Consider the following 21,620-nt stretch of genomic DNA (forward strand, 5'->3'; position numbering starts at 1 on the left):
TTGGGTGAGCATTGTGTTTACTGCAGCATTCTCTGCTGGGTACACAGTACTCACATCACAGTCAGAAACATAGCTCTAGTACCAATATATGTCAGGACTTAAAGTAAGTGGCTATATGCATACATAGGGCACAGTGTCACTGTATTGCCACAGTGGGTGGCACTCACCCATCCAGAAAGCCAAGGTGCCCCCTCAGGCACATCCAATAACAAGAAAAATCACCTGTTTTACCTCACTGCTTTTGTGATAAAGCAAAACAGACAAACAAAAGACTGTCCAGCACATGCTGTCCTCACAGTGCACCCCATAACCCAGCCCTTGTCACCTCCAGATGGGTCAGGCTGTCCATTCATGGGCACCTCTAGGTAGCACAAACTGATGCTGATGTCTCTTCCAAGTTGCAGCTGTCTCTAGAAAATAAAGGAGTGCCTTGGCCAAGGAGCACAGGCCACACACCTGCAATGCAATTAGTCCAAGTACGCACTGTTTGTGTGAGACCATGCCCATTCCATCATGGTGCTAGACATGGGTGGACCTGGAGGACTGCAGCCAACCCATGAGCATCCAGGCTTAGAGGACAGTTGTCTCCTTTTCTGTCATTGAAGACATCTTGGAGAAGCTTCTGTGCACGATGCTGGAGTGGCCTGTCTCCTCGCTGAGTGCATTCACCAGCCTGGAAAGGATGGTCACCTTGAACTTCTTGAAGTCCTGGCCCATGAAGACATAGAGGACGGGGTTCATGCAGCTGTTGGAGGCAGCGAGTGCCGTGGTGATGGGGATGCCAATCTCAAACACAGAGCGTGGGATCAGGTCGGGCTCTGTTTCCAGGATGTTCAGCAGGTGGTAGGGGCTCCAGCACAGAAAGAAGGTGACGATGATGGTGACAATGATCTTGAAGGGCTTCTTGGACTTGGCAAGGCGGTTTCGCCGCAGGCTGAAGGCAATGGAGATGTAGCAGAAGGTGATGATAGAGATGGGCAAGAGGAATCCAGCAAAGAGCCTGGTGATGTTCACCGTTCGGTGTCTCACTAATGCCAGTGCTTGGTAAGACCTATTTCTGGACAGGGAGAAGTTGCTGAAACAAATGATAGAGTTGCGGGCTTGTGCTGTATCTCGGAAGACGAGAGAAGGGCAGCTCATGATGATACCAACCATCCAAATGATCAGGCAAACCATACATGCCAGGTTGGTGGACCGATGGTTTTGAGACCAGACGGGGAAAACCACCGACACGTAGCGATCAAAGCTGATGGTGGTGAGCAGAAAGACACTGGTGTACATGTTGAGGATGAGGAGGAAGGAGTTCAGCTTGCACATGACGGTCCCAAAGATCCAGTTGTAGCGCATGGCCGTGTACGCAATGTTTATGGGAAGGAAGATGTTGAAGAGGAAGTCAGCGACGGCCAGGTTGAGGAACCAAATGGCATTGACTGACTTCTTCATCTTCAGAGTGATGATGGCTATGACAAGGCCATTCCCCAGGATGCCCAGCACGCAGGACACGCTGTAGATGACAACAGAGAGGATCCTTGCAATGTCCTTTGGGTCATAGGAAGGGCCTGTCCACACGCTGCCTGGCTCTTCGTAGGTGTAATCCAAGTAGTCATAGATATCAGAGTCATCAGAGTAGTCAGATGAATTGGAAAACGCCATGGTTAGTGCATAAACCAGCGCCTGGTCAGTCCCGGACTCTCCAGATGGCAATGCCCTGCTAAGCAAACACAGTGTTAGATCAGAGGCATGGCTAGAATGGCCATGGGGATGCTGGGGGATCCCTTGGGTCCAGTTCCACTACTGGGGCTCATCTGGAATGTTTATGCCCTGATCAGGAGCAGCACCAGCTCTGGGAGCTGCTGAGCTCATCCTGGTTGTGCTCACCAGAATGTGGTTGCAGCCTTACTCCCCAAAACAGGTCTATTGCCTACTTAATTCCAAGGAAACAATCAGTATTAGGCTTATTAACAGCTCTGAGATTTTCCAAACTGCAAAGTATTACAGTTTTTCTCTTTCTTTCTCCAAAGCACTGAGCAAAATGCTAACTGTGAGCACTAAGTGCTATTATCCAAAGCTGGGCTCTGCCAGCCACTCTGAGCCCCCATTAAGCACATCCCACTGCTCCCTGCTAACAGCTCTGGGGCTCTACACCTCAAACCCAACCAGGCTGTGCACTGCTGAACATCGTCCTCCTGCCAGCACCGCTCCCGAGCCCCCATGTGTTTACACAATAAGCTATTGTTTCTCCATGGGCTTTTCCTCAAGTTCCTTCCCAAGGAGCCCCACCACTCTCTGCCCTTTCCTGCCCTCAGTGACACTCCCATCAGGACACAGAGGTTTGAGGAAGGTGGGCTAATCTCTGAGCAAGCAGCTGGTGGGGGTTCCATCCATGCCATAGATTTCAAAGCCAAAAGGATGCTTAGTGCACCCCCCCATACACAGTGCATCCCAGTCCCCTCCTGGAGCCCCAGGAGAGGTGCCCATGGGACAAGCCACTATTTACAGCCATGAGCTGGCCCTGCTCCTGCACACCCTTAGTGCATGGCTTCACCTTCCCAGAAGCAAAGCTCGGCACCTGGCCCCATTCCTACCAACCTGGGCTTGGAGAAACCCCAACTCTATTTCTCCTCCCTGTAGCAAAAATCCCATAAAGCATATCTGAAAAAGTAAAACGGCAGCAACAACAACAATCAACAAACCAAATCCACACATCATCATGTTTCAATGTTCCTTCTGGGCTGCAAAATGCTTAGCATGAGCCAAAACCACGTTACGCGCTGTTCTCTATTCATCTCTGTCCTCCTACCTCCATAAAAATGAGCGCAGGAACTGCCCCAAATAATCCAAAAAGCTGTGATTCATGCAGCTGTGCTCAGCTGGGGACCCCCATAGGGCTGAGCCCAGGGCGGCCCCGCACATCGCCAGGATGAGGTCAGGGCTGTTGTTCTTGGGACGGCAACAGGAAGCGGAGAGAACAGCAAAAAACCTTCAAATGCAGCTTTTCTAGGCAAAAAAAAAGGCTTCCGCAGCTGGGAGGACGGATGTGAGTGGGGAAACAGGGGAGTGCAGCCAGAGGAAGAAATAATACGTTGGTCTGCCTTATCCCTGCACTGAGCCACAGGGATGCTTAGGAAACAGCATCTCCTTCCTTGTGCGTCCACGTCCCCACTGAGCACAGGACATCCTCATACCCCCACAGGAGCCAGACTCCCATGCTCACCCAAGCTGTGAGGTGAAGCAGTGATTCTATGTCCCCTTGTGGCTGCCCTACACCAAAGCCCCAAGTCCCAAGTTTCCTCCCAGCCCAGTATGGGGGTGTGGGAACGGAGGGGAAGGGGATGGGAATGGGATGGGAATGGATGATGACCAGCTCCAGTTCTCACTTATTTCAGCTTGCAGCCACCACAGCAGTGACATCCCAGTGTGATGTTCCCAGTCCTGAGTGCAAGTTGGGCACCATCAAAATGCCCATAACAAGAGCTCAGATCTCACTGCTGCTAAATGCCCAGAGGACCCTGCTGGGAAATGCACACCCGAGCCCTATTTTTAGGTTACATGTATGTAGAAAAACTTTCCTGGCATTTCAAAAGGGCATTTTTGACCTCTTAAAGTTGCCCCCTCTTGGATGCATGGTGATGCCATAGGGAAGAACAGCTTGTGGGGAGCCCCACGCTGCTGCCACCCCTCTGCACCCCCCACCTCCCAAACTCAGGCACCTGCAAATCCCTACGAACAGCCCCACAATCTGCAGCCCCATCAGCAGAGGGAGGAGGCAAAGCCTGTTCCTAGAGGGGAAACCGAGGCAGAGAGTCCTACCTGCATCCACGATGCTTGAGTGCCAGGACCCCGAGAGAGGCTGAGTTATGAACAGGCAGATAAAAAAGGAATAACTGGAAAAGGCAGCCTTAAAAAGCCGGCTGTGCCCAGGGTGGGACAGAATAACAGCATGAGTCAGTGTTTTTCTGGGCAGCACTGTACACGTCTGGTTGGGACGGGACGGTCCATAGAAGCAGTGCAGGGACACAGCAGTGTGGGGGTCACAGCCTGCACACTCCGCTCTGCCCAGAAATAGTATGAGACCTCAAAACATGATGCTGATCCCCAGGTTAAGCACAGAGAAAATCACCAGCCCCACACCACCTGTTATTGGGTATGGGCCAAGGGTTGAGAGCTGCAGTGAGCGCTGTGTGATGAGCATCTCTCCTGGGGATGTATCCCAATTCCCTGCACGTTGCAGGGAGCCAGCTGCACGGCACAGTGCCAGCAAGCCAGATGCATGGCATGGCTGGAAACACAACCACCCCATGGTGGGAACCGTCTTCAAGGCAAACCAGGAGGATCTGCACCCCATCTGAGGGTGTCACCATGGCTGCTTGGGGACAAAGCCAGCGTGTGGTTGGGGACATCATGGGAAGGTTCATGTGACACCTGTAGAGCCGCTCTCAGCAGAGTTTAGAGGGGGTAATGAGGAAGGAAACTAAGAGAAGGAAATTGATATGTGCCTGCTGCTGCCGGACAGAGGGACGTGATTGTACTAGGGCATGGGGGAACTTTGGTGGCAAGCAAAAGAAACTCCAAGCAAATGAGAGTAGTGGTGACCCACAGGGTCCTAATACACAGCCCTGTAGGTCACCACCATCATCAACCCAAGCCCCAAACCCACTTTGTAATAGCAGGGAGGAGAAAACCCTCAGCTGGCTGAATCCCCATGGGGAAAGCAAAGAATTCCTGCTGGCTACAGCCAACCCTTCCCTGAGCCCCAAATAGTGCTCTGCTCTGACCCAGGCACAACCCCATGGACACCAAAACCCGGAGGCATTTACCTCTCAGCTGGGTAACTCCTGGCACTTCAGTGCATGCAGAGATTCCATCCCCACTGCTGTCACCCTGTTAGGATCATGTTGGCTGCCGCAGAGTTCAGTCACTTCTCCACCAGTGGCCGTGGCTATTGCTGAGCTCTCTCATCCCACAGAGGATGTACACGCATCGCTGATGGGAGGACGAGCAAAACCACAGCCTGTGGCACAAACACAAATGAGTACAACCAGCATCAGCTTGGCCCGTGCCTGGGAAGGAGGAAGCGATGCTGCACGGCAGGATGTGGGGGGGGACCCTGATTTTGGGCTCTGTGCAGAAAGGGGACAAGGCAGGTCCTTGTGCCGTGCATATCCCATAGCACTCAGACTCAGCCCCAAACTCTTTGGAGCTCAGCATTCCACGCTGGTGTAAAGCCAGGCATATGCTGTCCCCAGTGTTCCCAGGGGCATGGTGGAAGGGAATGCATTCCCACCTCATTGCTCCCAGCTGTTGGTTCAGCTGTGACTCACACACAAAGGTGGGGATGGATCCAGCAGCGTGTCCCTGTTCTGGATCATATGGGGACAAAAGTGGAGGTGGTGGTCACCGTGCTTGATAAAAATTGAGGCTTGCCCAACCATTGCTGAGTTCCCCAATAGCATCACTAACATGGGGGGCACATGGAGCCACCCAGAAAAGGCTGTGAAAGTGGAAAACCACCACAACCCCCATCATGTGGCATCAGTAAAGCCCAATGAGAAGTGACACCTCCAAGGGACATGCAACACACAGGTGGTGACATCGGTCCCACCCCAGGAGCTGTGAAAGAGGAATCGGCCCCAGCTGCGATCCCCACTTTGCATAGTGCTGGGTTACAAAACTGCTGTCCTGGGGCTGAATCAGGAGAAAAGTTGCTGATGCTCTCAGATTGGAGAAAGGAGAAGAGAAAAGAGTCCCCAGGAGGCCTCATGATCCCCCCCCCCAACACCCACACATGGGGATTTGCCAATACAAGCAGCTCATGACCATCACACTGCTGTACTGGAGGCAGGAGGGGACCTGAGCATGGGGTGAAAACAGTGGTACAAAGCCCAGCAGAGCACAACCCTTTTGTCACCCTAATGCATTTGGACAATGCAGTCCCAACGCAGCAGCTCCCAAAAGTGCTTAAAGTATATATTTTTAAAGTGAAAGATGGTCTCGTCGCAATGCAGGGGGTTGCACAGCCTGGTGCTGCCCCACTCCCCATTGCTCTGCCAGTGGGACTCACCCTAACCCCTCCCATAGCCAGACATTCCACTTCCACCTCCTTGGGGACTCCTCCAACACCACCCAGTGCCGATGCTCACACATCAGTGGGACCTCTGCCACCACTGCTGCTATGGTCAGTGGGCAGCAGTTCTGCATGGGGTCCCTAAGAGTCAGCTCAGCATGAATGCTCCTCTCTTCCCCCTCCATTCCCAGTACCCAATACCTGGAGTTCTGCCAGAGCCCTCTGTGCTCTGGGATGAAGGCAGCAAGGAAGAAGAGCTGAGTCCGGTGAGGATGCTGCAGGCAGCGGCGTAGGGCACAGGCAGCTTTTAAGGAGAAGGGGAGGGGGAAGGAACAGCAGCAGCATCCTCAGGGTGGTTTTGGCTCCGCGAGCAACAGCTGGGAGAGGGTGGGAAAGCTGGCGGAGATCCTGCGGTGTGCCGCTTCCCATGGGGCCGCCTTTCCTGGCCCCCAGCCGGGGACCTATAGGGCTGTGGGGGCAATGCTGGGCAACACTAGGGGGACACCACAGGGCCAGGTGGCTGCCAGCTGCCCCCAGCCCACTCCGTGCACCCCTCCTACCCCCCTTCCACCCCCTTGTCCTCCCACCACCCCCAGCTCCTTCCAAGACGTTGAGTCACTTCCCTTGGTGAAATCTGGCTCCCAAACGCTGCTGCCGCATTTGGGTCTGGGTTCTCCCATGGTTTTTATTACTACTGGGGTTCAGCCATTCCCAAGCAGCACCCCCAGGCTCACCTATAGCACGTCCAGCCCTACGTGCCTTTCACGGGGGCTGCAAAGCAAACAGAACGGGCTCCACCTGCTCGTGGCCAGCCCAGCCCCGATCCCAGCCAGGCTGTTTTCCGGGGCTGTCCCGTTCTCAATGAGGACTGAGCAGCTCCGTATCCACCCCCGCAGAGCAGGAGGTTCCAATCACCCCGCTCTTGATGTGGCACCGAGCAGATCCCTCTTCCTGCCCTGCAGCCCCCGCGGCACTCGACCCCTTGTATTGGGCTCCATGTGCACAGCACAGCCACGGGTGTGCAGCAGGTTTGGGAAACGACCCCACTTTTTACACGCACAATAATGACACCTTATGGACAAACCAGCAGCAGCTCCCTGACCCTCCCCATGGGGATACCCAGCATCAAGGAAATGGATGCTCTCCTCGCACACCCAGCAGCTCCACATCTCTGAATTCACGAACAGCAGATCTTTCATCGAGCAGCCACAGCTCCCCCAAAAGCACTTGGCTTATCAGACCACACTGGGGATGCGTTTCAGGAGCAGTGTGCCCATGGAAGACAATGGCCAGCCCACAGCACACCTTTATCCCATGCAGACTTTGGTGCAGGAGCTCAGCAATGTGCCCTGCTGGGATCTGCCCATCCCCAGGTCCTTTCCAGTGCATCTATAGAGAAGGATGCAGGATGGGGTTGCTCTCACACACCCTTATCCCTGTGCTTAGCAAAACGTGAAGGTAAAAACCACACTGACATGGCATAACGCACACCCCAAGTGTCAGCTCTGCAGTTTGGGTTTTCCCCTCCCAGGAACACTGCAGTGCCACAGAGCCTTGGGAACCCCTCAGCACCTCCCAGATGGTGGGAACCAGCCTGATTCACCCCAGCAGCTGTCACAGTAATAGGAAAGAGAAGGCAGAGCAGACACCCCCCACCTCTCCCTGTGTTTCCCACACGGGCTGCGTGTTGCTCATCACTCCCTCCATGACCTGCTGTGACAACACGCCCTGCCCCGCATCCCATCCGAGTGGAAACGAAAGCTCATTGCAAAAATAAAGAAGCCCACATACAGGATGTCAAAGAGACGGCTCCGCTTTCCATGTTTCACTGATTTGGTACCATCACGGAAAAAACAGACCCAGGCTTGTGCAACTCACAGCTTATAAATAGCAGCACAGAGCCCAGCAGGGCTGCAGGAAGGCATAGATGTGCTCACTGACTGCCCCACACTGCTGCAAGTTGAGCTGCAGGAGGCACCATGCTCCATCCATTGCAACCCCCATTCATCACACCCCAGCTCAGCCCCCATTCATTGTGCCCCACTGCTGCGGTGAGGATGGTATCCTATATCCCTATGATCCTGAGATATTCCTTTAACCTCAACACCACCCACTCCTTCCCCTCAGCACTGGCTGGGTGCAATTAGTTAATTACCCACTGGGTGATTAATTAGCCCAGCTCAGGAAAAGAGGTGATGATGAAGGCACAAGTGAGCCCTACAAAGCTAAACCTTCATGCATTTACCCACAGCCCAGTGATTTGGAAACCCTCCTTCAGACTACACCATGTAAAAGAAGGATCTTTACTATACCTGCACAAGGCCATGCAGCTCCCTTTGCAGCCCAGTCATCCTGCTGGGCACTGGGGGTGCTCAGAAGCACGAGCAGCAGATGCAGGAGAGCAATGCATGCTGCCAGAGGTCACCTTTTGGCATCCAAACCCCACTGATGCTGTAGATGCTCCATAGGGCTGTCACAGGGGAATCACACAGCAGTGATGGATGCGCCCACACCAAGCGATTCATTGGCAGCTCCATGTCTGTGTCAAGAGCCATTTACAGCTCCCAGCACAGAGATGAGGGATTAAAGGACATGGGCAGTTCGTTTTCCTTTTAAGCCCCAACACAGGGCATCCTTTTCTACATTACCTTTGTTCCTTACCTTCAAATCCCTCCTGCAGGTGATGGACAGGACACCAGCATCAGGGATGTACAAGCAAAGACAGCTCCTTACACCAGATCCCCACTGAGGATTTGAATCCTGCAGAAGCGCAGCCCCCACTCTCTTACCAAAAGAACTTCTGGAGCACTAAAAGCCACAGGAGAGAGAATAAATGCCTCTAGAATCAAGGATGAGAAGCATAACCAGGCTCCTACATGCAGCACTTTTTCTCCTGAGGCTCATTAAGCTTCAGTAAGAACTGCAGGGTGCTTCAGCCCAGACAAGCAGCAAAGGATGAAGCATCCTGAGCCCTGCTCACCCATAGTCCTGACACACACTGCTCGATACCATTCATCACCTGCCACTTTAGGAGGTCATCCAGCCTGATCCACTCTTTCCCATTCTCTACCCAGGCTCACAGCTTTGCCACTCACCCAGAGCCATTAAAACAGAGTCCCAGATCTTCTATGCTGCTCCCTTCCAGCTTGGTTTCACAGAATATATTAAGCCAAAATCCCTCTCACCTGATTTAGGCCAATCCCACTGGGAGGGAGCATGTTCTCCCCTTTAATGGGCTGTGAGATTAATGAGCAACAGTTGGGACCTTCCAAGGAAATAACTGACCTCATCAGGTTGCAGCTGAGCAGGATTTAGCTTCAACTATCCCTCTTCCATGTGCTTTAATTGACAGCTCAGAGTAAGGCTTCAGTAGAGGTGTGTCTTCCTGATACCTACAGGTGGTGTCCATGGTTGTCATCAGCCCATCATTGGCATTATCCCATGGGGAAACACCCAATGCCTACATACCCACATTCAGGAGAAGGCAGAGTGAATTAAAAACATGAATGTCTGCATGTGGGTTCCTTAAATTTCACTTCAAACTTTCCTTTTTACAGCCCAAGAAGAAGCTGCTTGCAGCAGAAAGTGAGCTAGTGACCGAGGTCAGCTCTGGTTGGATTTTGTTAAGAAAGGAAAATTGTTTGATGCCTTTCCCATCAAGGTGATAGAATAGAATGGGGTAAATGGTGGCAGTTCCCTGCGGGGACACAGTGAGATCAGTTTTAGGAAATCATTAGATGGTTTCAGAGTCATCTCATCCTATTTTGTCCTATCCCACCTTATCCCACCCCCATCTCATCCCCACCTCAATCCAACCCAACCCATTCCCATCCCATTTCCTACCATCAGTTGCTGGGAAGTGGTACAGCTGTAGTTTTACTTTGGGAAGTCCCAATGCCAGGTCATTTTTGGTCTCATTTCTGCCCCAAGCTCTGGGTGTAGATCTTGGTACAGTATGACCCTGAAGCCATGAGCCTGCTCCTGGAAATTATTTATAAAATAATAAACATTGGAATATTTAGAAAGGGATTAATTAGTGCTGTTGATGGAAGCCAGATCTAGAATTTGCCTTGGAAAGAAAACAAATCAGAACCCAAAAGGGAGCACAGGGAGCAAAAGCTGTGCCAGAGAGCTGCACGCAAATGTTCCGTGTCACATTATACAGAATTAATGCTTCGGATTGTCTGCGCAGATGAAAAGTCTTTAACCTAAAGAATCAATTAAGTTTCCTTGCAGACAGCCTAATCTAACCCATGGGGGACTTTGGAGGGAGCGCAGCCCCTCGCCTCTCCTGCATGCAGCTGTAAATCTCTGCCTCATTACCCAGCAGTAAGAGCACCCGGGAGAGAGCCTGGCTACAGCATCACCACCATCATCCACTGACAGAGAGCTGGAGGTGCCCCATCCCTGCAGACACCCATGGTCAGGGGATGGGGCTGTGAGCACTGATGGAGCTGTGGGTGTCCCTGAGCACTGCAGGCAGTGGGAGCAGATGGCTTTGGGGGTCCCTTCCAACTCAAACCATTCTGTGGTTCTGTGATCACCTGTTTGCCACAAAGTCTCCATAAGCTCCATGGCAGAATTGGCACCAGGGATCAATGGGGACCAGTTCCCGGCAGCTGTGTGCCTAGAACAGGGGGAGAATGCTTCCCATTTCCCCAGCTCTTGTTGCAGTGGAAGTGGGATCTGCTGGCAGGGGGCAAGGGAATGGAGGTGGCCCCATGAACTGGCCCCATCTCTGCAGCAGCACAGGACAAGGTGGGATACACAAACCCAAGTCCCAGCTCCCATTCAATCCCTTTCCAACAGGATCAGTGTGAGCCCAGCAGTTAGAAGCAGCCTTTGCTGCAGGGGCCGGCAATTCCATCCCCATTAATTGAATCAGCTTTGCCTCTGCTTTATGTCCTGTGACAAGGAGACATAATGAAATTGTATAATGCCATCATTTTACACCAAAAGATTATTAATAATCCAGCAAAAGCAACAACAACACACGGTCAGGGGGAGCGGCCTCAGATCCAAGTGAATTTCAGAGATTCGTGGCTCTGGCATAGAGATTTTATGCCCCATTGAGTGCAACTGTGGGACAAAGGGGATGGTGGCACCCCAGGCACCCTCAGTGCCACAAAGCCACGGTGCAGCTCAGGGCTGTGCCCAGCCTGGAGCCATGACTGCATCATTCTTTTCACCCCTAGCTGTGCTCATGCCATAAAAAGAGAAGGAAACGCAATCAGATTTCAGATTGCCTTCTCCTGAATCCAAATTGCATCATAGATCACATCCATAACTGCCGCACTTCCTATTTTGCTCCATTCTTTTCTTCATATGAGACACGTCCTCATGCAAATGGACTCCAGGGTTTTATTTACTAAATGGTGCATGGGCAAAACTCATTGCTTGCAGCTTCCTCAGCCCCAAACAAGAGCAAAATGCAGGGGATGCAAGGAGCAAAGTGCAGAGGGATGCGAGGAGGAAAAGGGAAACTTTCAGAACTATCTGTTTAAATGAGCCTCTTATCTATTGAATGTGCCACTTTGGCAGGCAAATTAGAACCCGTGCTCTTGCTTAATGAATAGGACAGCTTTTTATTTGACATATTAGGGACAGTCTTGATGAGCTAATTTGTTAATTAATGGCAGCCTCAAGGCTTTTGTCTCAGTAGAAATTGACAAACCCTTTAATCTGAAGAGCTCCTCATCCTTTGGGCCTCATCTCCAGCAGCATCTTCTTCCTGGGCCTCATCTGGGGCTCAGACCATGCCCCAGACAGCCCCACATCTCCTCTCCCTGTCCTCACCCCCCAGCTGAGTCTCTATTCAGCACCAGCTTAGTTCCCCTTCCCCTTTTTGCAGGAGGATTCGCAGCTGCTGTTGAGGCAGAGCAGGAATTGTCCACAGCTGAGCTGCCTCTGCACAGCAAAGTTCAGAACTAAGGGGAAAAAGAGAGAGGGAAAATAAAATAAAAGAGCTATTGGCTCAGATCAGAGGGAGAATTTTACTTCCCCCCCCTCAGTATACTTCCCCTGGACCTCAGTATAACACCAAGGGGAAGGCAACGGAGTGGGGAGATGCCTGCATGGATGGGTGGAAGGGAGAGAGGTGTACAGATTCAGCATTGCCCCATTAATACAGCCAAGCAGCTGGCCCCAAATTAAGTTGGCACCAAATCAAGCCAAAGCCAAATTAAGTTGGCATCAAACTAGGCTGGAATCAAACGAAGCCATCCTGAAGCACCACTGGCCTTTGGGCTGAGGGCACCACTGTGCCAGGAGGGACTGAGAATAAAGCTGAGTGCTGCAGTGGGGAAATTTGAGTCCCTGCCCACCATCAGTGGCCCCACTGGGATCATTTGGTTATCTCTAGGTCTGTAAAATGACTGCTGAGAGAGGAGGGGGGAAGAGCATCTTCTCTCCCTACCATAAAACCACCCCCAGGATTTGAATTTCTCTGCCAGAGAATTAGAGAAAAATGAGAGCTATGCTCACGAGGAAGAACAATGGCCTCCCATTTATATTTAGCAGCACTCCTTGTATGAGCCCTGGCCAAAATGCAATTTACAAGAACACAGCAAATTTTACAGCAATAAGGGACGCACCAGGGCTCATCCACTCCCCCCCCTTATCCCCCCCTCTGAGTTTCCATCAGCTCAATTTAGAGCTGCAGTCTGGTCCCTGGGGAGCCCAAGGGGTGGTGATGCTGCATTCAGAGTGGTGGTTTCGCAGAACATCCCGGCCTCAGGTCTGGATTTATGCAAGCACCTGGATGAGAAGCACGCTGCAGACAAATGGGGAGCAGGCAAAGGGGTTTGGTTTTGGAGAAGGGAAAGCTCAGGGCCTGCAGTCAGTGGGATGTACAGCCCTCTGTATGGGTGTACAGTCAGTGGGATGCCACAGCCTTTCACCCCTGTACTGCACTCCTACCCAATGCTTTTTAATTGAATTGATTTCTCTGGATGAGCCTGAGCCAGGAGACTCATTTATGGTGGAATCTTTGGGGTAAACACCATAAAGCAGAGGTGTGCGTGACCACACTGGAGCCCCAGTGCAACTCCCACAAGGATTTGTTCTTCTGCCCCAGACATGAGGGCCTATGAGATCTTTGGTTCCCCGTGGCTCTGCCTGGCTCCTCATTCAGCCTCTAAATGGCTTGTCTTTTAATTAGAAGGCACTTTAAAGAATGAACAACAACAACGACTCAAATTCCAAATTCTATTCCAGCCAGTCTGGAGGAAAACTCACATCCTTTGCCAAAGTGTGAGGGTTTTGCTTTCTCAGTCCTGGATTTCATGCTCAGAAAGGTCAGACCTCCCATACAGACTTGTTTCTCACTGCTGGATTCACAATGCTTGTGATCCCACAGCCCTGCACAAAGCATCAGACCCGCTCCCACTCTCTTGGAATCTCATAGAATCATTAAGAGCACTGAGTTCACCTAACCCAACAGCCAACCCATCCCCACCACACCACAAACCATGTCCCTCAAAGACTTCTAGACCCAACTCATCTGAGTTGGAAGTGATCCCCAAAGGCCATGTGTTCCCACTGCCTGCAGTGCACAGGGACACCCACAGCTCCATCAGTGCTCACAGCCCCATCCCCTGACCGTGGGTGTCTGCAGGAAAGATCACAGAGATCCACTCCCATTGCTCACCCTGGTGAAATACAGAGAAAGACAACTTTTAGAAACCAAAGGGCAACGCGTGAAGCAGATGTGCCATCAGTGATAAGGCAAAGCAAGGCTTCCAACAACCAAATTTGTTGGAACCAAATCTTTGCACAGATTAGACATTAAAACGAACTCACTTAATTTCATGCCATATGCAAATCTTTACCAGCTGTCAGTTCTGTAATCATTGGAGACTAAACGTAATAGCTGAACAAGAGCACATACGTAGCAAAGGCTCCTGCAGAATCCCATCAGCAGTTCTGGGAAACCAGGAGCTGCCCGGCCTCCTGCTCAGGCGCAGAACCCAAATGTCAGCAGGATCCTCCATAAAAACGTCTGCAAATGAAGTAACTAAAAAAGATGAGGCTACGACTTGCTCCTGGCACTGAAGCGTTCCCAGACGAGCTGCAATTACAGCTCTCTGCAGCATCCAGAGCTTGTTAATTTGGGCTGAGGAAACAGCCAGACCTCCAGAGGAGAGGCCAAGCTCCAGTCATGGGCATGACACATGCAAGAAGGAACCCGTGAATGATGCAGCACAAGAAGTGCCTCCAAATGCTGCTCCCCACCCATGCAGGGAGCTCAATGTGAGCCGCAGGGAGCAGGCATGGCTGGAGCACACCAGAGGCAAGGAAGGCTGCAAGGCAAGAAGCAGAAATGAAGACAACACTTCAGCAGCCATAAAAGCACAGATTTACCACCCCGTCTGCCCCGTAATTAAACGCAGCCGCATAAAGCGAAATGTTTCACAACTCCTGATCTCTCTGCAGAGTGCTGGAGGGACCTGATAAAGGTGCAGTCACGGTGCTGAGGATAACAGGGGCTGCACTGCTGCTGGATTTTAATTCGGAACAATTTCAGAGGACATTGTATTTAGCAGCATGCAGGAAAATTAAGAGCGTGACAAAACAACACGGACTACACTTGCTCCCTCCCCATATTTCCAAGCTCAGCAGTGCCGAGGCCCGAGAACAGCATGGATTGCTTTGCAAATCCATTTATTCTGAGTTCTGCCTCGCTTGTTTCTGAGCACAGCTGCTGAGAAAAGGGGGGCACAGCTCCTGAATTCACAACAAGGACACCTGGAGACTTGAATGCTGCTGGGAGAGCCCCACTGTCCACAGGGCCAAGCTGTGCCCTGCATGCTGGTGGCACACAGGGGACCCCAGCCCTCACCCAGACACAAGGAGGGTATTGAGCAGCCCAGGAGCCTCTGCCAGCACACAGCCGCTGCTTCCCCAGCATCCCTGCAGCTGCTGCGGTTGCCACAGTAACAGAGCATCTCTCTCCAGGCACCTTTAAGGAAAAACATCCCTGCTCTGCAGCACACGCTGTCCCTGGACTTCCCATTCTCATTTTCTGCCCCTGTGCTCCCCAGGGCTGTGGGGCTCAGGTCCTGGTTCCCCAGAATGAAGCAGGCAGGACAGGGATGGCTGGCTCCAGCTAGACATCACTGCTGCTGCCAAAAGGTTCCTCCAACTGAAACAAACAAACAAACAACAACCAAAAGCAAAAGCAACAAGGATCTTGCCATCTCCAGACCCAGGCAGGGAGAGTTTTGCATTGCTTCCAGACGAAGCACCTTTGAGCTCAGCCAGCCACTGCCTCGCCATGCAGAGCCCCCTCCCCAAGAGCTGACAGCTGTCACAACCTTTGCAGGGGGGTGAGCTGACAATCTCACAAGGGAAAGCAGCTCCTTTTGTAATCCACTCCTCCAAACCACCTACCCTCCTGCCTGTTTTAGCCCTCCTTGTCCTACATTACAAGCCCAGGAGACTGCGAGAGCGCAGGAGTTGTAACTACGGGATGATGTATTCTGCAGACAACTCCCCAGCCAGCAGTTCTGTGGGAACACAGTGTTCCTCCTCGCTCCTGCAGCAGCTGGGAAGGACCGGGAGGTGGCTTTTATCCCCATTAGGATGCATCTAACCACATGCCATGACCTAGGGTTTCCTTGCTCCCCAGTAATCTGGCATCAGTGAAGCTCTGCACAGTGTGATGGGCTGCTTAAGCAGCATCGCTCCCGTGCATTTCTGGCTGAACAAGCTCTTCACTCAGCCAGAGAGCAGAGAAGTAAGAGCAAGAAATGAGCTGAGCACACCCCAGAAGCCTTCATTATTCCCATAGGGCTCGGCTGCCTGCGGGGAGCAGCTAAATGGCCAGAGCTGGGGGTACCTGGCACTGAAAGCCCAGAGAGGAGGCAGGGGGAGGCGATTTCCCTTCTGTTATTGACATGCAAATCACCCCCGCAGTAACTCCCAGGTTTAATATATTTCCAGATTGCCTGGTGTGGAGTCACCATTAGTCAAGTCTATGTGGCAGTTAAGTCCGAAAGGACTTTGATTAGAGTCAGCGTTTCCACAGCAGCTTCAAGGACAGGCTGGAAATAAGTGCATAGAACCCACCTTGCTCCTCTGCTGACCCCCTGCAGCAGGGACCCCGCAGGTTTTGGGGACTGCAGGCCATAGCAGGAGGGTCCCTCATTGGCAGAGAGGACTGGGGGTCCCAGGGGCATCACCAGCCTCAAGGACATGCATGGTTGCACTCCAGTTCCAGGACCAGGAGCATTCCTGCTACATTTAGATAATGATTTCTGTGCCCCAAACCCTTCCTGACATCCAGGTGATTGGAAAACTGCACCGACCACAAGAGCAATAACGAAAAAAGCTTTTCCTCCACACAGACTGGATTCCTTATCCCTTCCTCTCTCTGAATTCTATCTCTCATTATACCCACACATCGCCTCGCTTGGGTCCTCCCCTGTTCTGCACGGCTTTGCTCAAAATCCCATTGAGCTCAAGCTGCCAGATTGCTTTGAAAGTTTCCCTTTTGTCCATTCATTCCCATTGCTGCAAACCAATCTGTCTGAGAAGCTCATTCCCTGTTATTCATTAGGAGCTCCAACAAAGCCCTCTGTTCCTGCACTCAGAGCTTTGTTTTCAGCTCTCCATTCAGCCTCGCATTTGTGCTCCTTGGTTGCTCACACTAAAAGCTTAAATCACTCACAGCCCTGAGCTCGGTGTCTTTAGTTTGCAGCTAGGAGTATTCTTGCTCTAGCTTTCTGCTCACCCTTCTATCTCTTCTAATTAAAACCCCCTTTGGTCTTTGCATAGCACTGGAGCTGGGCTGTGGTTTCTCTCTGCTATGTGAGCGGTGCAGATGAGAATGTCAGAACCATTTTTCACAACAACCTTGCATTGACCCGGGGGGGGGGGGGGGATATGACAGCTTTACCACCAGCCATTTCATCTCTTACTTTGCCCATCTGTTCATTGATTCAAATCCCACACTCCGAGATGCAGCTCTGCCTCCACAGCCAGGAATTCCTCCCAGCACCACGGCTCTCATACCCAGCAATGGAAAGAAGGCAGGAGGAAGCCATGCTAAGTGCCTAATAGAGAATGGGGAGGTGAAGCATTGCTGCAGGGATCAGCCTTACAGCTGTGAATGGAGATAGATCTGCACTGCCAGCATCAGGAATGAATTTTCCCCTATACACACACACACAGAGGCAGTTTTATCGTGGAACACACAGTGCTAAGAGCTGTGCTCAGTCTTACACCGTGTATTTTAATGACTAAACGCTGCAGGTGCCGGCATCCAGGAGCAAAGCTGCAACGCTAAGGGCTTCCTATTGAGCAGTGCAATGAGTCAGTGCCACCTACCGGCTGCAGGGATCCCACATCCACCCCATTCAGCCTTAAGGTTCGTGATAAGAACTATCTCAGCTGCCATTTCCCATCACAGCACAGCATCGCTTCCAGCACCCACAATGGGAGCAATCAATAGCAACTCGTGGAGTGCCAGCTCCTCCTGCAGGTTATTGGGGTCCCCATCAGCTTTAATAGGGCTGTGCTCAACCATTGCAACAGCCTTAAGGATGCTCCATTGGCCAAACCTTTGCTGCAGGGCTATGGCTCCATCATTTAACCCATCCTCACCCTTTCCTACCCTATGTTCTTTGGGTTGTGCCTTTGCTATCTCTGACATAGATGATGGCAATGCAATTAGTGTACAACAACAACCCAACAGCTCTAAGGCTGCCGGGTTAAGATACGAGGGCTGGCCCTATCTACCTGATAGCAAGGAAAAGCAAACCCTGCCTAGCAACAGTAAGGCGGGCCACGCAGCTCTTATATAGCATTTGTCCCGCCCTCTTGTCCAATGCCCGCTTTTCATTGGAGCGCTCTCAAGATTGACGTGACTCCTACCCAATCGCCACCATCCACGAGCCTTTCCCGTCTTGTAGGCGGTGGCGCTACCCGGAAGCTGTGCGCAGGAAGTGGGAGGAACGAGGTGGAGAAAGGACATCCGTGAGCACCAATGAGAAGCGAGAAACGGAGAGGCTCGTCCAATAGCAGAGCTCGGTGGGCGGGGACATGAGGAGGGCGGGGTAAGCGGGATGGAGCCGGCAACTGGAGGCTGAGGTCGGGGCTGAGGTGGGAAGGGGGGAAAACAGGAGCTGGGGATGGGGGGAGATGGGGATGGGACGAGGCTTCGTGGTGGGGGGGCCTGAGGGCAGGTGGAGGCCTGGGGGGGATGGGGCCTGAGGGGAGGCTGACTGGGGCTAATGGGACCATGGGGCCTATGGGACATGGGGCCTGAGGGAGACTGGGGCTAATGGGACCATGGGGCTAATGGGACCATGGGGCCTGAGGGAGGCTGGGGCTAATGGGACATGGGGCCTGAGGGAGGCTGAGGACTGGGAAGCTGAGGGGGAGGGAAGGTGCCTTTGCTGTGGGTTCTGGCTTCAGAACCTACCTTCTGTCCCTATTTGCAGGCTGTACGAAGGGAGATGTCCCTCACGTCCCCACTGGAAGCAGGATGAACCTCATGTCTATGGCGACGGAGCCCGAGCTGAAATGGGTCGCCCTGTGGGTTCGTGTCAGGTGGGCGGCTGTGCTCGTGCTGCTGCTGGGCTCCCTCCTGCTGCTGCTGCTGCCGCTGCCTGCCGTGGAGGAGAAGTGCCATGCGGTGCTCAGGGGGCTCTCCTTCCTGAGGAGTAAGCTGGGAACCGGCTATACAGGTGTCACCAGGTACACGGGTCAAAGCACCGGGCTGAGCGTCACCTCGCAGGGGCTGGAGCTGTTGGTGCTGAAAGGCAAAGCCTCCCCAGGTGAGTGTGTGCCCCACTGCTTTGTGACGGCTGGACTCTGATCTGAGAGGTCCTGAATGATGCTATGATTCTAACCCCTTATGTCTAGGGCATCCACATCCACTGAGCATCCCCTTCTATCTCCAATGGCAATAAACTCTTAGCTGCCCCACTCTGAGCTGTAAATTACCAAGAGGTCACTCTTGCCATTGCCAGGCAGCAGCTGGGCTGCATTCCATGGCTGGGTGCTGTGCAGGTGTTTCTGCAGTGCTGCGTCATCTTCCAGGTGCTCTGTGTGGTGGTGAGCTGTGATGAGGTAACTGGAACACTAGAAACAACAGGCTGCAGTCACTGGCTTTAATGGACAGGACATTCAATTGGAAAATATTTAGAGTAATCCTTATGGTTCCAGCAGGGTATCATTGTTCACACTACAGTTATTATTGCTGGGAAGATGAAAAACCTGTGCTATTAGCAGCTGTGGAGTCTGCTCTCAGCAAGGGAGCTGGCATACAGCCTACAGAGCGTACTCAACTCTGTGCCTTCCCACACACAGCAGCCTGGTCTGGTAGCCAAAGCTAGGATCAGAATCCTGTACTGAATCCAGCCAGAATCCTGGCTGCTTGCAGGCCCTGCCTGGCCCCAGCTCCTGCCTAAAGCAGGAGCAGCTCTGCCTAAAGCCCTTTTGCTTGTGGCAGTACAAGTTCTTTGCTGCAGGTCTTACAGACAAGCTTGATTTAATTTCATATCAGAGAACGGTGTTAATTCTCCATAAGCTGTCGGTAGAACCCTGCGATCTAACTGCTCTTGTTGCATTTCAGAAGTGAAGTTAGAAGCCAAAGCAGCTCTGAACCAAGCCCTTGAAATGAAGCGCCAAGGAAAGAGAGAAAAAGCGCACAAACTCTTTGTCTACGCCCTCAAAATGGACCCCGATTACGTGGATGCCCTGAATGAATTTGGTATTTTTTCTGAAGAGGAAAAAGACATTCTTCAAGCAGACTATTTATACTCCAAAGCATTAACCCTTTCCCCCTGCAATGAAAAGGCTTTGATCAATCGGGACCGGACGTTACCTTTAGTTGAAGAAATTGATCAGAGGTATTTCAGCATCATTGACAGCAAGGTTAAAAAAGTGATGGCGATCCCCAAAGGTAATTCTGCCCTGCGCCGAGTGATGGAGGAGTCCTACTATCACCACATCTACCACACGGTTGCTATTGAAGGGAACACTCTGACACTGTCGGAAATACGACACATCATCGAGACCAGATATGCTGTTCCTGGCAAAAGTTTAGTGGAGCAGAATGAGGTGATTGGCATGCATGCAGCTTTGAAATACGTCAATACCACACTGGTATCACGAATAGGCTCCGTTACCATCACTGACATCCTGGAGATACACCGGAGGGTGCTGGGCTACGCTGACCCCGTGGAGGCAGGGAGGTTCAGGACTACGCAGGTGTTTGTAGGGCATCACATACCCCCACATCCCCAGGACGTTGGGAAACACATGCAGGAGTTTGTGCAGTGGATTAACTCTGAAGATGCCATGAGTTTGCACCCTGTGGAGTTTGCTGCGTTAGCCCACTACAAGTTGGTTTACGTCCATCCTTTTATAGATGGTAACGGGAGGACCTCACGTCTGCTAATGAACCTCATCCTGATGCAGGCAGGCTACCCACCCATCACCATCCGCAAGGAGCAACGGGCAGAGTATTATCATGTCTTAGAAGTGGCCAACGAAGGTGATGTGAGGCCTTTCATACGCTTTATAGCTAAGTGTACTGAGACAACGCTGGACATGTTGCTCATTGCTACCACGGAGTACTCTGTGGGCTTACCTGAAGCTGATGGCAGCAGTTCTGGATGCAAACAAACTATCCCTGTCAAGACCTGAAGGCTGTGGGTGTTGAGGAGGCAGGGGATACATGGGTGAACAGGAAGCCACGCTGCTCAGTATTTCTGCTGGGAAGTGACTTGACAGGAGGTGTCACTCTTAAGCATTTCATTTATTTAAAGTCTCTTACATTTGATTAAATTAATATTATTTATTTATATACATTATGCCAAGCTAAACTGCTGATGTTGACTCCGTGCTGTAACTTGCCTGTGCTACAGTAAGAGGTGGGGAAAAACATCAGAGGGGCTGAACAAACTGAAGTAGAAATCATGTCATTTCTCCATAAAATTAAGAATTGAGAAGCTGCTTCCATCACAGCCCTACACCAGGTCAGTCAGCAACCTTGTCTTACCTTGTCATGGAGCTGCAAGGTGGGCTAAAGCCTTAAGAGAGTTGTTGCTCTCATATTACCCCTTCACTATGACACATTCAGCCTGAAAAGATGAGGAAGAAGGCTACAGGGATGCAGTGGCATTTCTCCCCTCTGGTTTCTGCTTTCAGTAGCACTTTGCATATTTACTTTCAGTTGCCTTTCCTAGGGTAAGGTATGTGAAACAAATGGGAAGTGTTTGGTTTATGATTACAGCCCATGTGACTGGTACAAGGCAAGAAATGCTCTCTGACTTGCTTCAGGGAACAGCAAGGTGCTATTGCAGTGTCCTCACCAGGACAGTTTTGTGCTGAGACCCTGCTTCAGATTCCCCCCTCAGCAGGCAGGTCCCCTGGGAAGCTGCAGCTGCCTGCAGTTTTCAGTTCAGGGTCTGAAAAGAGCTTGTTTCCGCAAAGCTGCAAGCAGAAAAGGTCATTTTGCATAGCCACAAGACTACCTTTATCTGCTGGGCTGTTTGGATAAGAATTCATATGGTGAGTTTGCCAAAAACTTAAGTTTCCTTCATCT

General features: G+C 51.8%; 3 protein-coding genes across 12 annotated transcripts in view; 1 reads left to right on the forward strand and 2 right to left on the reverse strand.

Moving 5' to 3' along the window:
• On the reverse strand, positions 1-18,627 carry CMKLR1 (chemerin chemokine-like receptor 1). Of its 8 annotated transcripts, XM_085555933.1 has the most exons (7): positions 18,489-18,627; positions 9,908-10,045; positions 9,350-9,761; positions 8,726-8,872; positions 4,818-5,011; positions 2,801-2,997; positions 1-1,708 (listed from the first exon to the last, which is right to left on the reverse strand). In XM_085555933.1, exons 6-7 carry the CDS (start codon positions 2,911-2,913, stop codon positions 571-573), a joined length of 1,251 nt encoding a protein of 416 aa, XP_085412059.1. In that variant the 5' UTR covers positions 2,914-2,997; positions 4,818-5,011; positions 8,726-8,872; positions 9,350-9,761; positions 9,908-10,045; positions 18,489-18,627; the 3' UTR covers positions 1-570. The 8 variants fall into 8 exon arrangements, with proteins under 8 accessions (XP_085412059.1, XP_085412060.1, XP_085412061.1 ...); XM_085555934.1 differs by lacking the exon at positions 2,801-2,997; XM_085555935.1 differs by lacking the exon at positions 2,801-2,997 and having other exon boundaries at positions 1-1,711.
• Positions 18,101-20,898, forward strand: FICD (FIC domain protein adenylyltransferase). Of its 3 annotated transcripts, none has more exons than XM_015878101.3 (3): positions 18,101-18,166; positions 18,508-18,843; positions 19,644-20,898. In XM_015878101.3, the coding sequence occupies exons 2-3, from the start codon at positions 18,552-18,554 to the stop codon at positions 20,717-20,719; spliced, it is 1,368 nt and encodes a 455-aa protein (XP_015733587.2). In that variant the 5' UTR covers positions 18,101-18,166; positions 18,508-18,551; the 3' UTR covers positions 20,720-20,898. The 3 variants fall into 3 exon arrangements, with proteins under 3 accessions (XP_015733587.2, XP_015733588.2, XP_085412057.1); XM_015878102.3 differs by having other exon boundaries at positions 18,101-18,154; XM_085555931.1 differs by lacking the exons at positions 18,101-18,166; positions 18,508-18,843 and adding an exon at positions 19,023-19,138.
• SART3 (spliceosome associated factor 3, U4/U6 recycling protein) overlaps positions 18,660-21,620 on the reverse strand; it is a 17,629-nt gene continuing 14,668 nt past the window's right edge. The window contains exon 20 of the mRNA XM_085555916.1: positions 18,660-18,821. Within this exon, the coding sequence (XP_085412042.1) occupies positions 18,773-18,821 (49 nt within the window). The 3' untranslated portion in view covers positions 18,660-18,772. The remainder of the gene's footprint in view (positions 18,822-21,620) is intronic.

The sequence above is a fragment of the Coturnix japonica genome, chromosome 9, assembly GCF_054131305.1.
Source record: "Coturnix japonica strain WE chromosome 9, WE-NBRP24, whole genome shotgun sequence".
Classification (NCBI taxonomy): Eukaryota; Metazoa; Chordata; class Aves; order Galliformes; family Phasianidae; genus Coturnix; species Coturnix japonica.

What these genes read in the sequence shown, in the direction of transcription:
- CMKLR1 (XM_085555932.1), bottom strand. Translation starts at nt 2,913, where the DNA reads ATGTGCGGGGCCGCCCTGGGCTCAGCCCTATGGGGGTCCCCAGCTGAG. An exon ending in CTGCGCTCATTTTTATGGAG is followed by an intron (nt 1,712 to 2,800) that starts GTAGGAGGACAG and finishes GTGTTTGCTTAG; the next exon opens with CAGGGCATTGCCATCTGGAG.
- FICD (XM_015878101.3), top strand. Translation starts at nt 18,552, where the DNA reads ATGAACCTCATGTCTATGGCGACGGAGCCCGAGCTGAAATGGGTCGCC. An exon ending in GAAAGGCAAAGCCTCCCCAG is followed by an intron (nt 18,844 to 19,643) that starts GTGAGTGTGTGC and finishes GTTGCATTTCAG; the next exon opens with AAGTGAAGTTAGAAGCCAAA.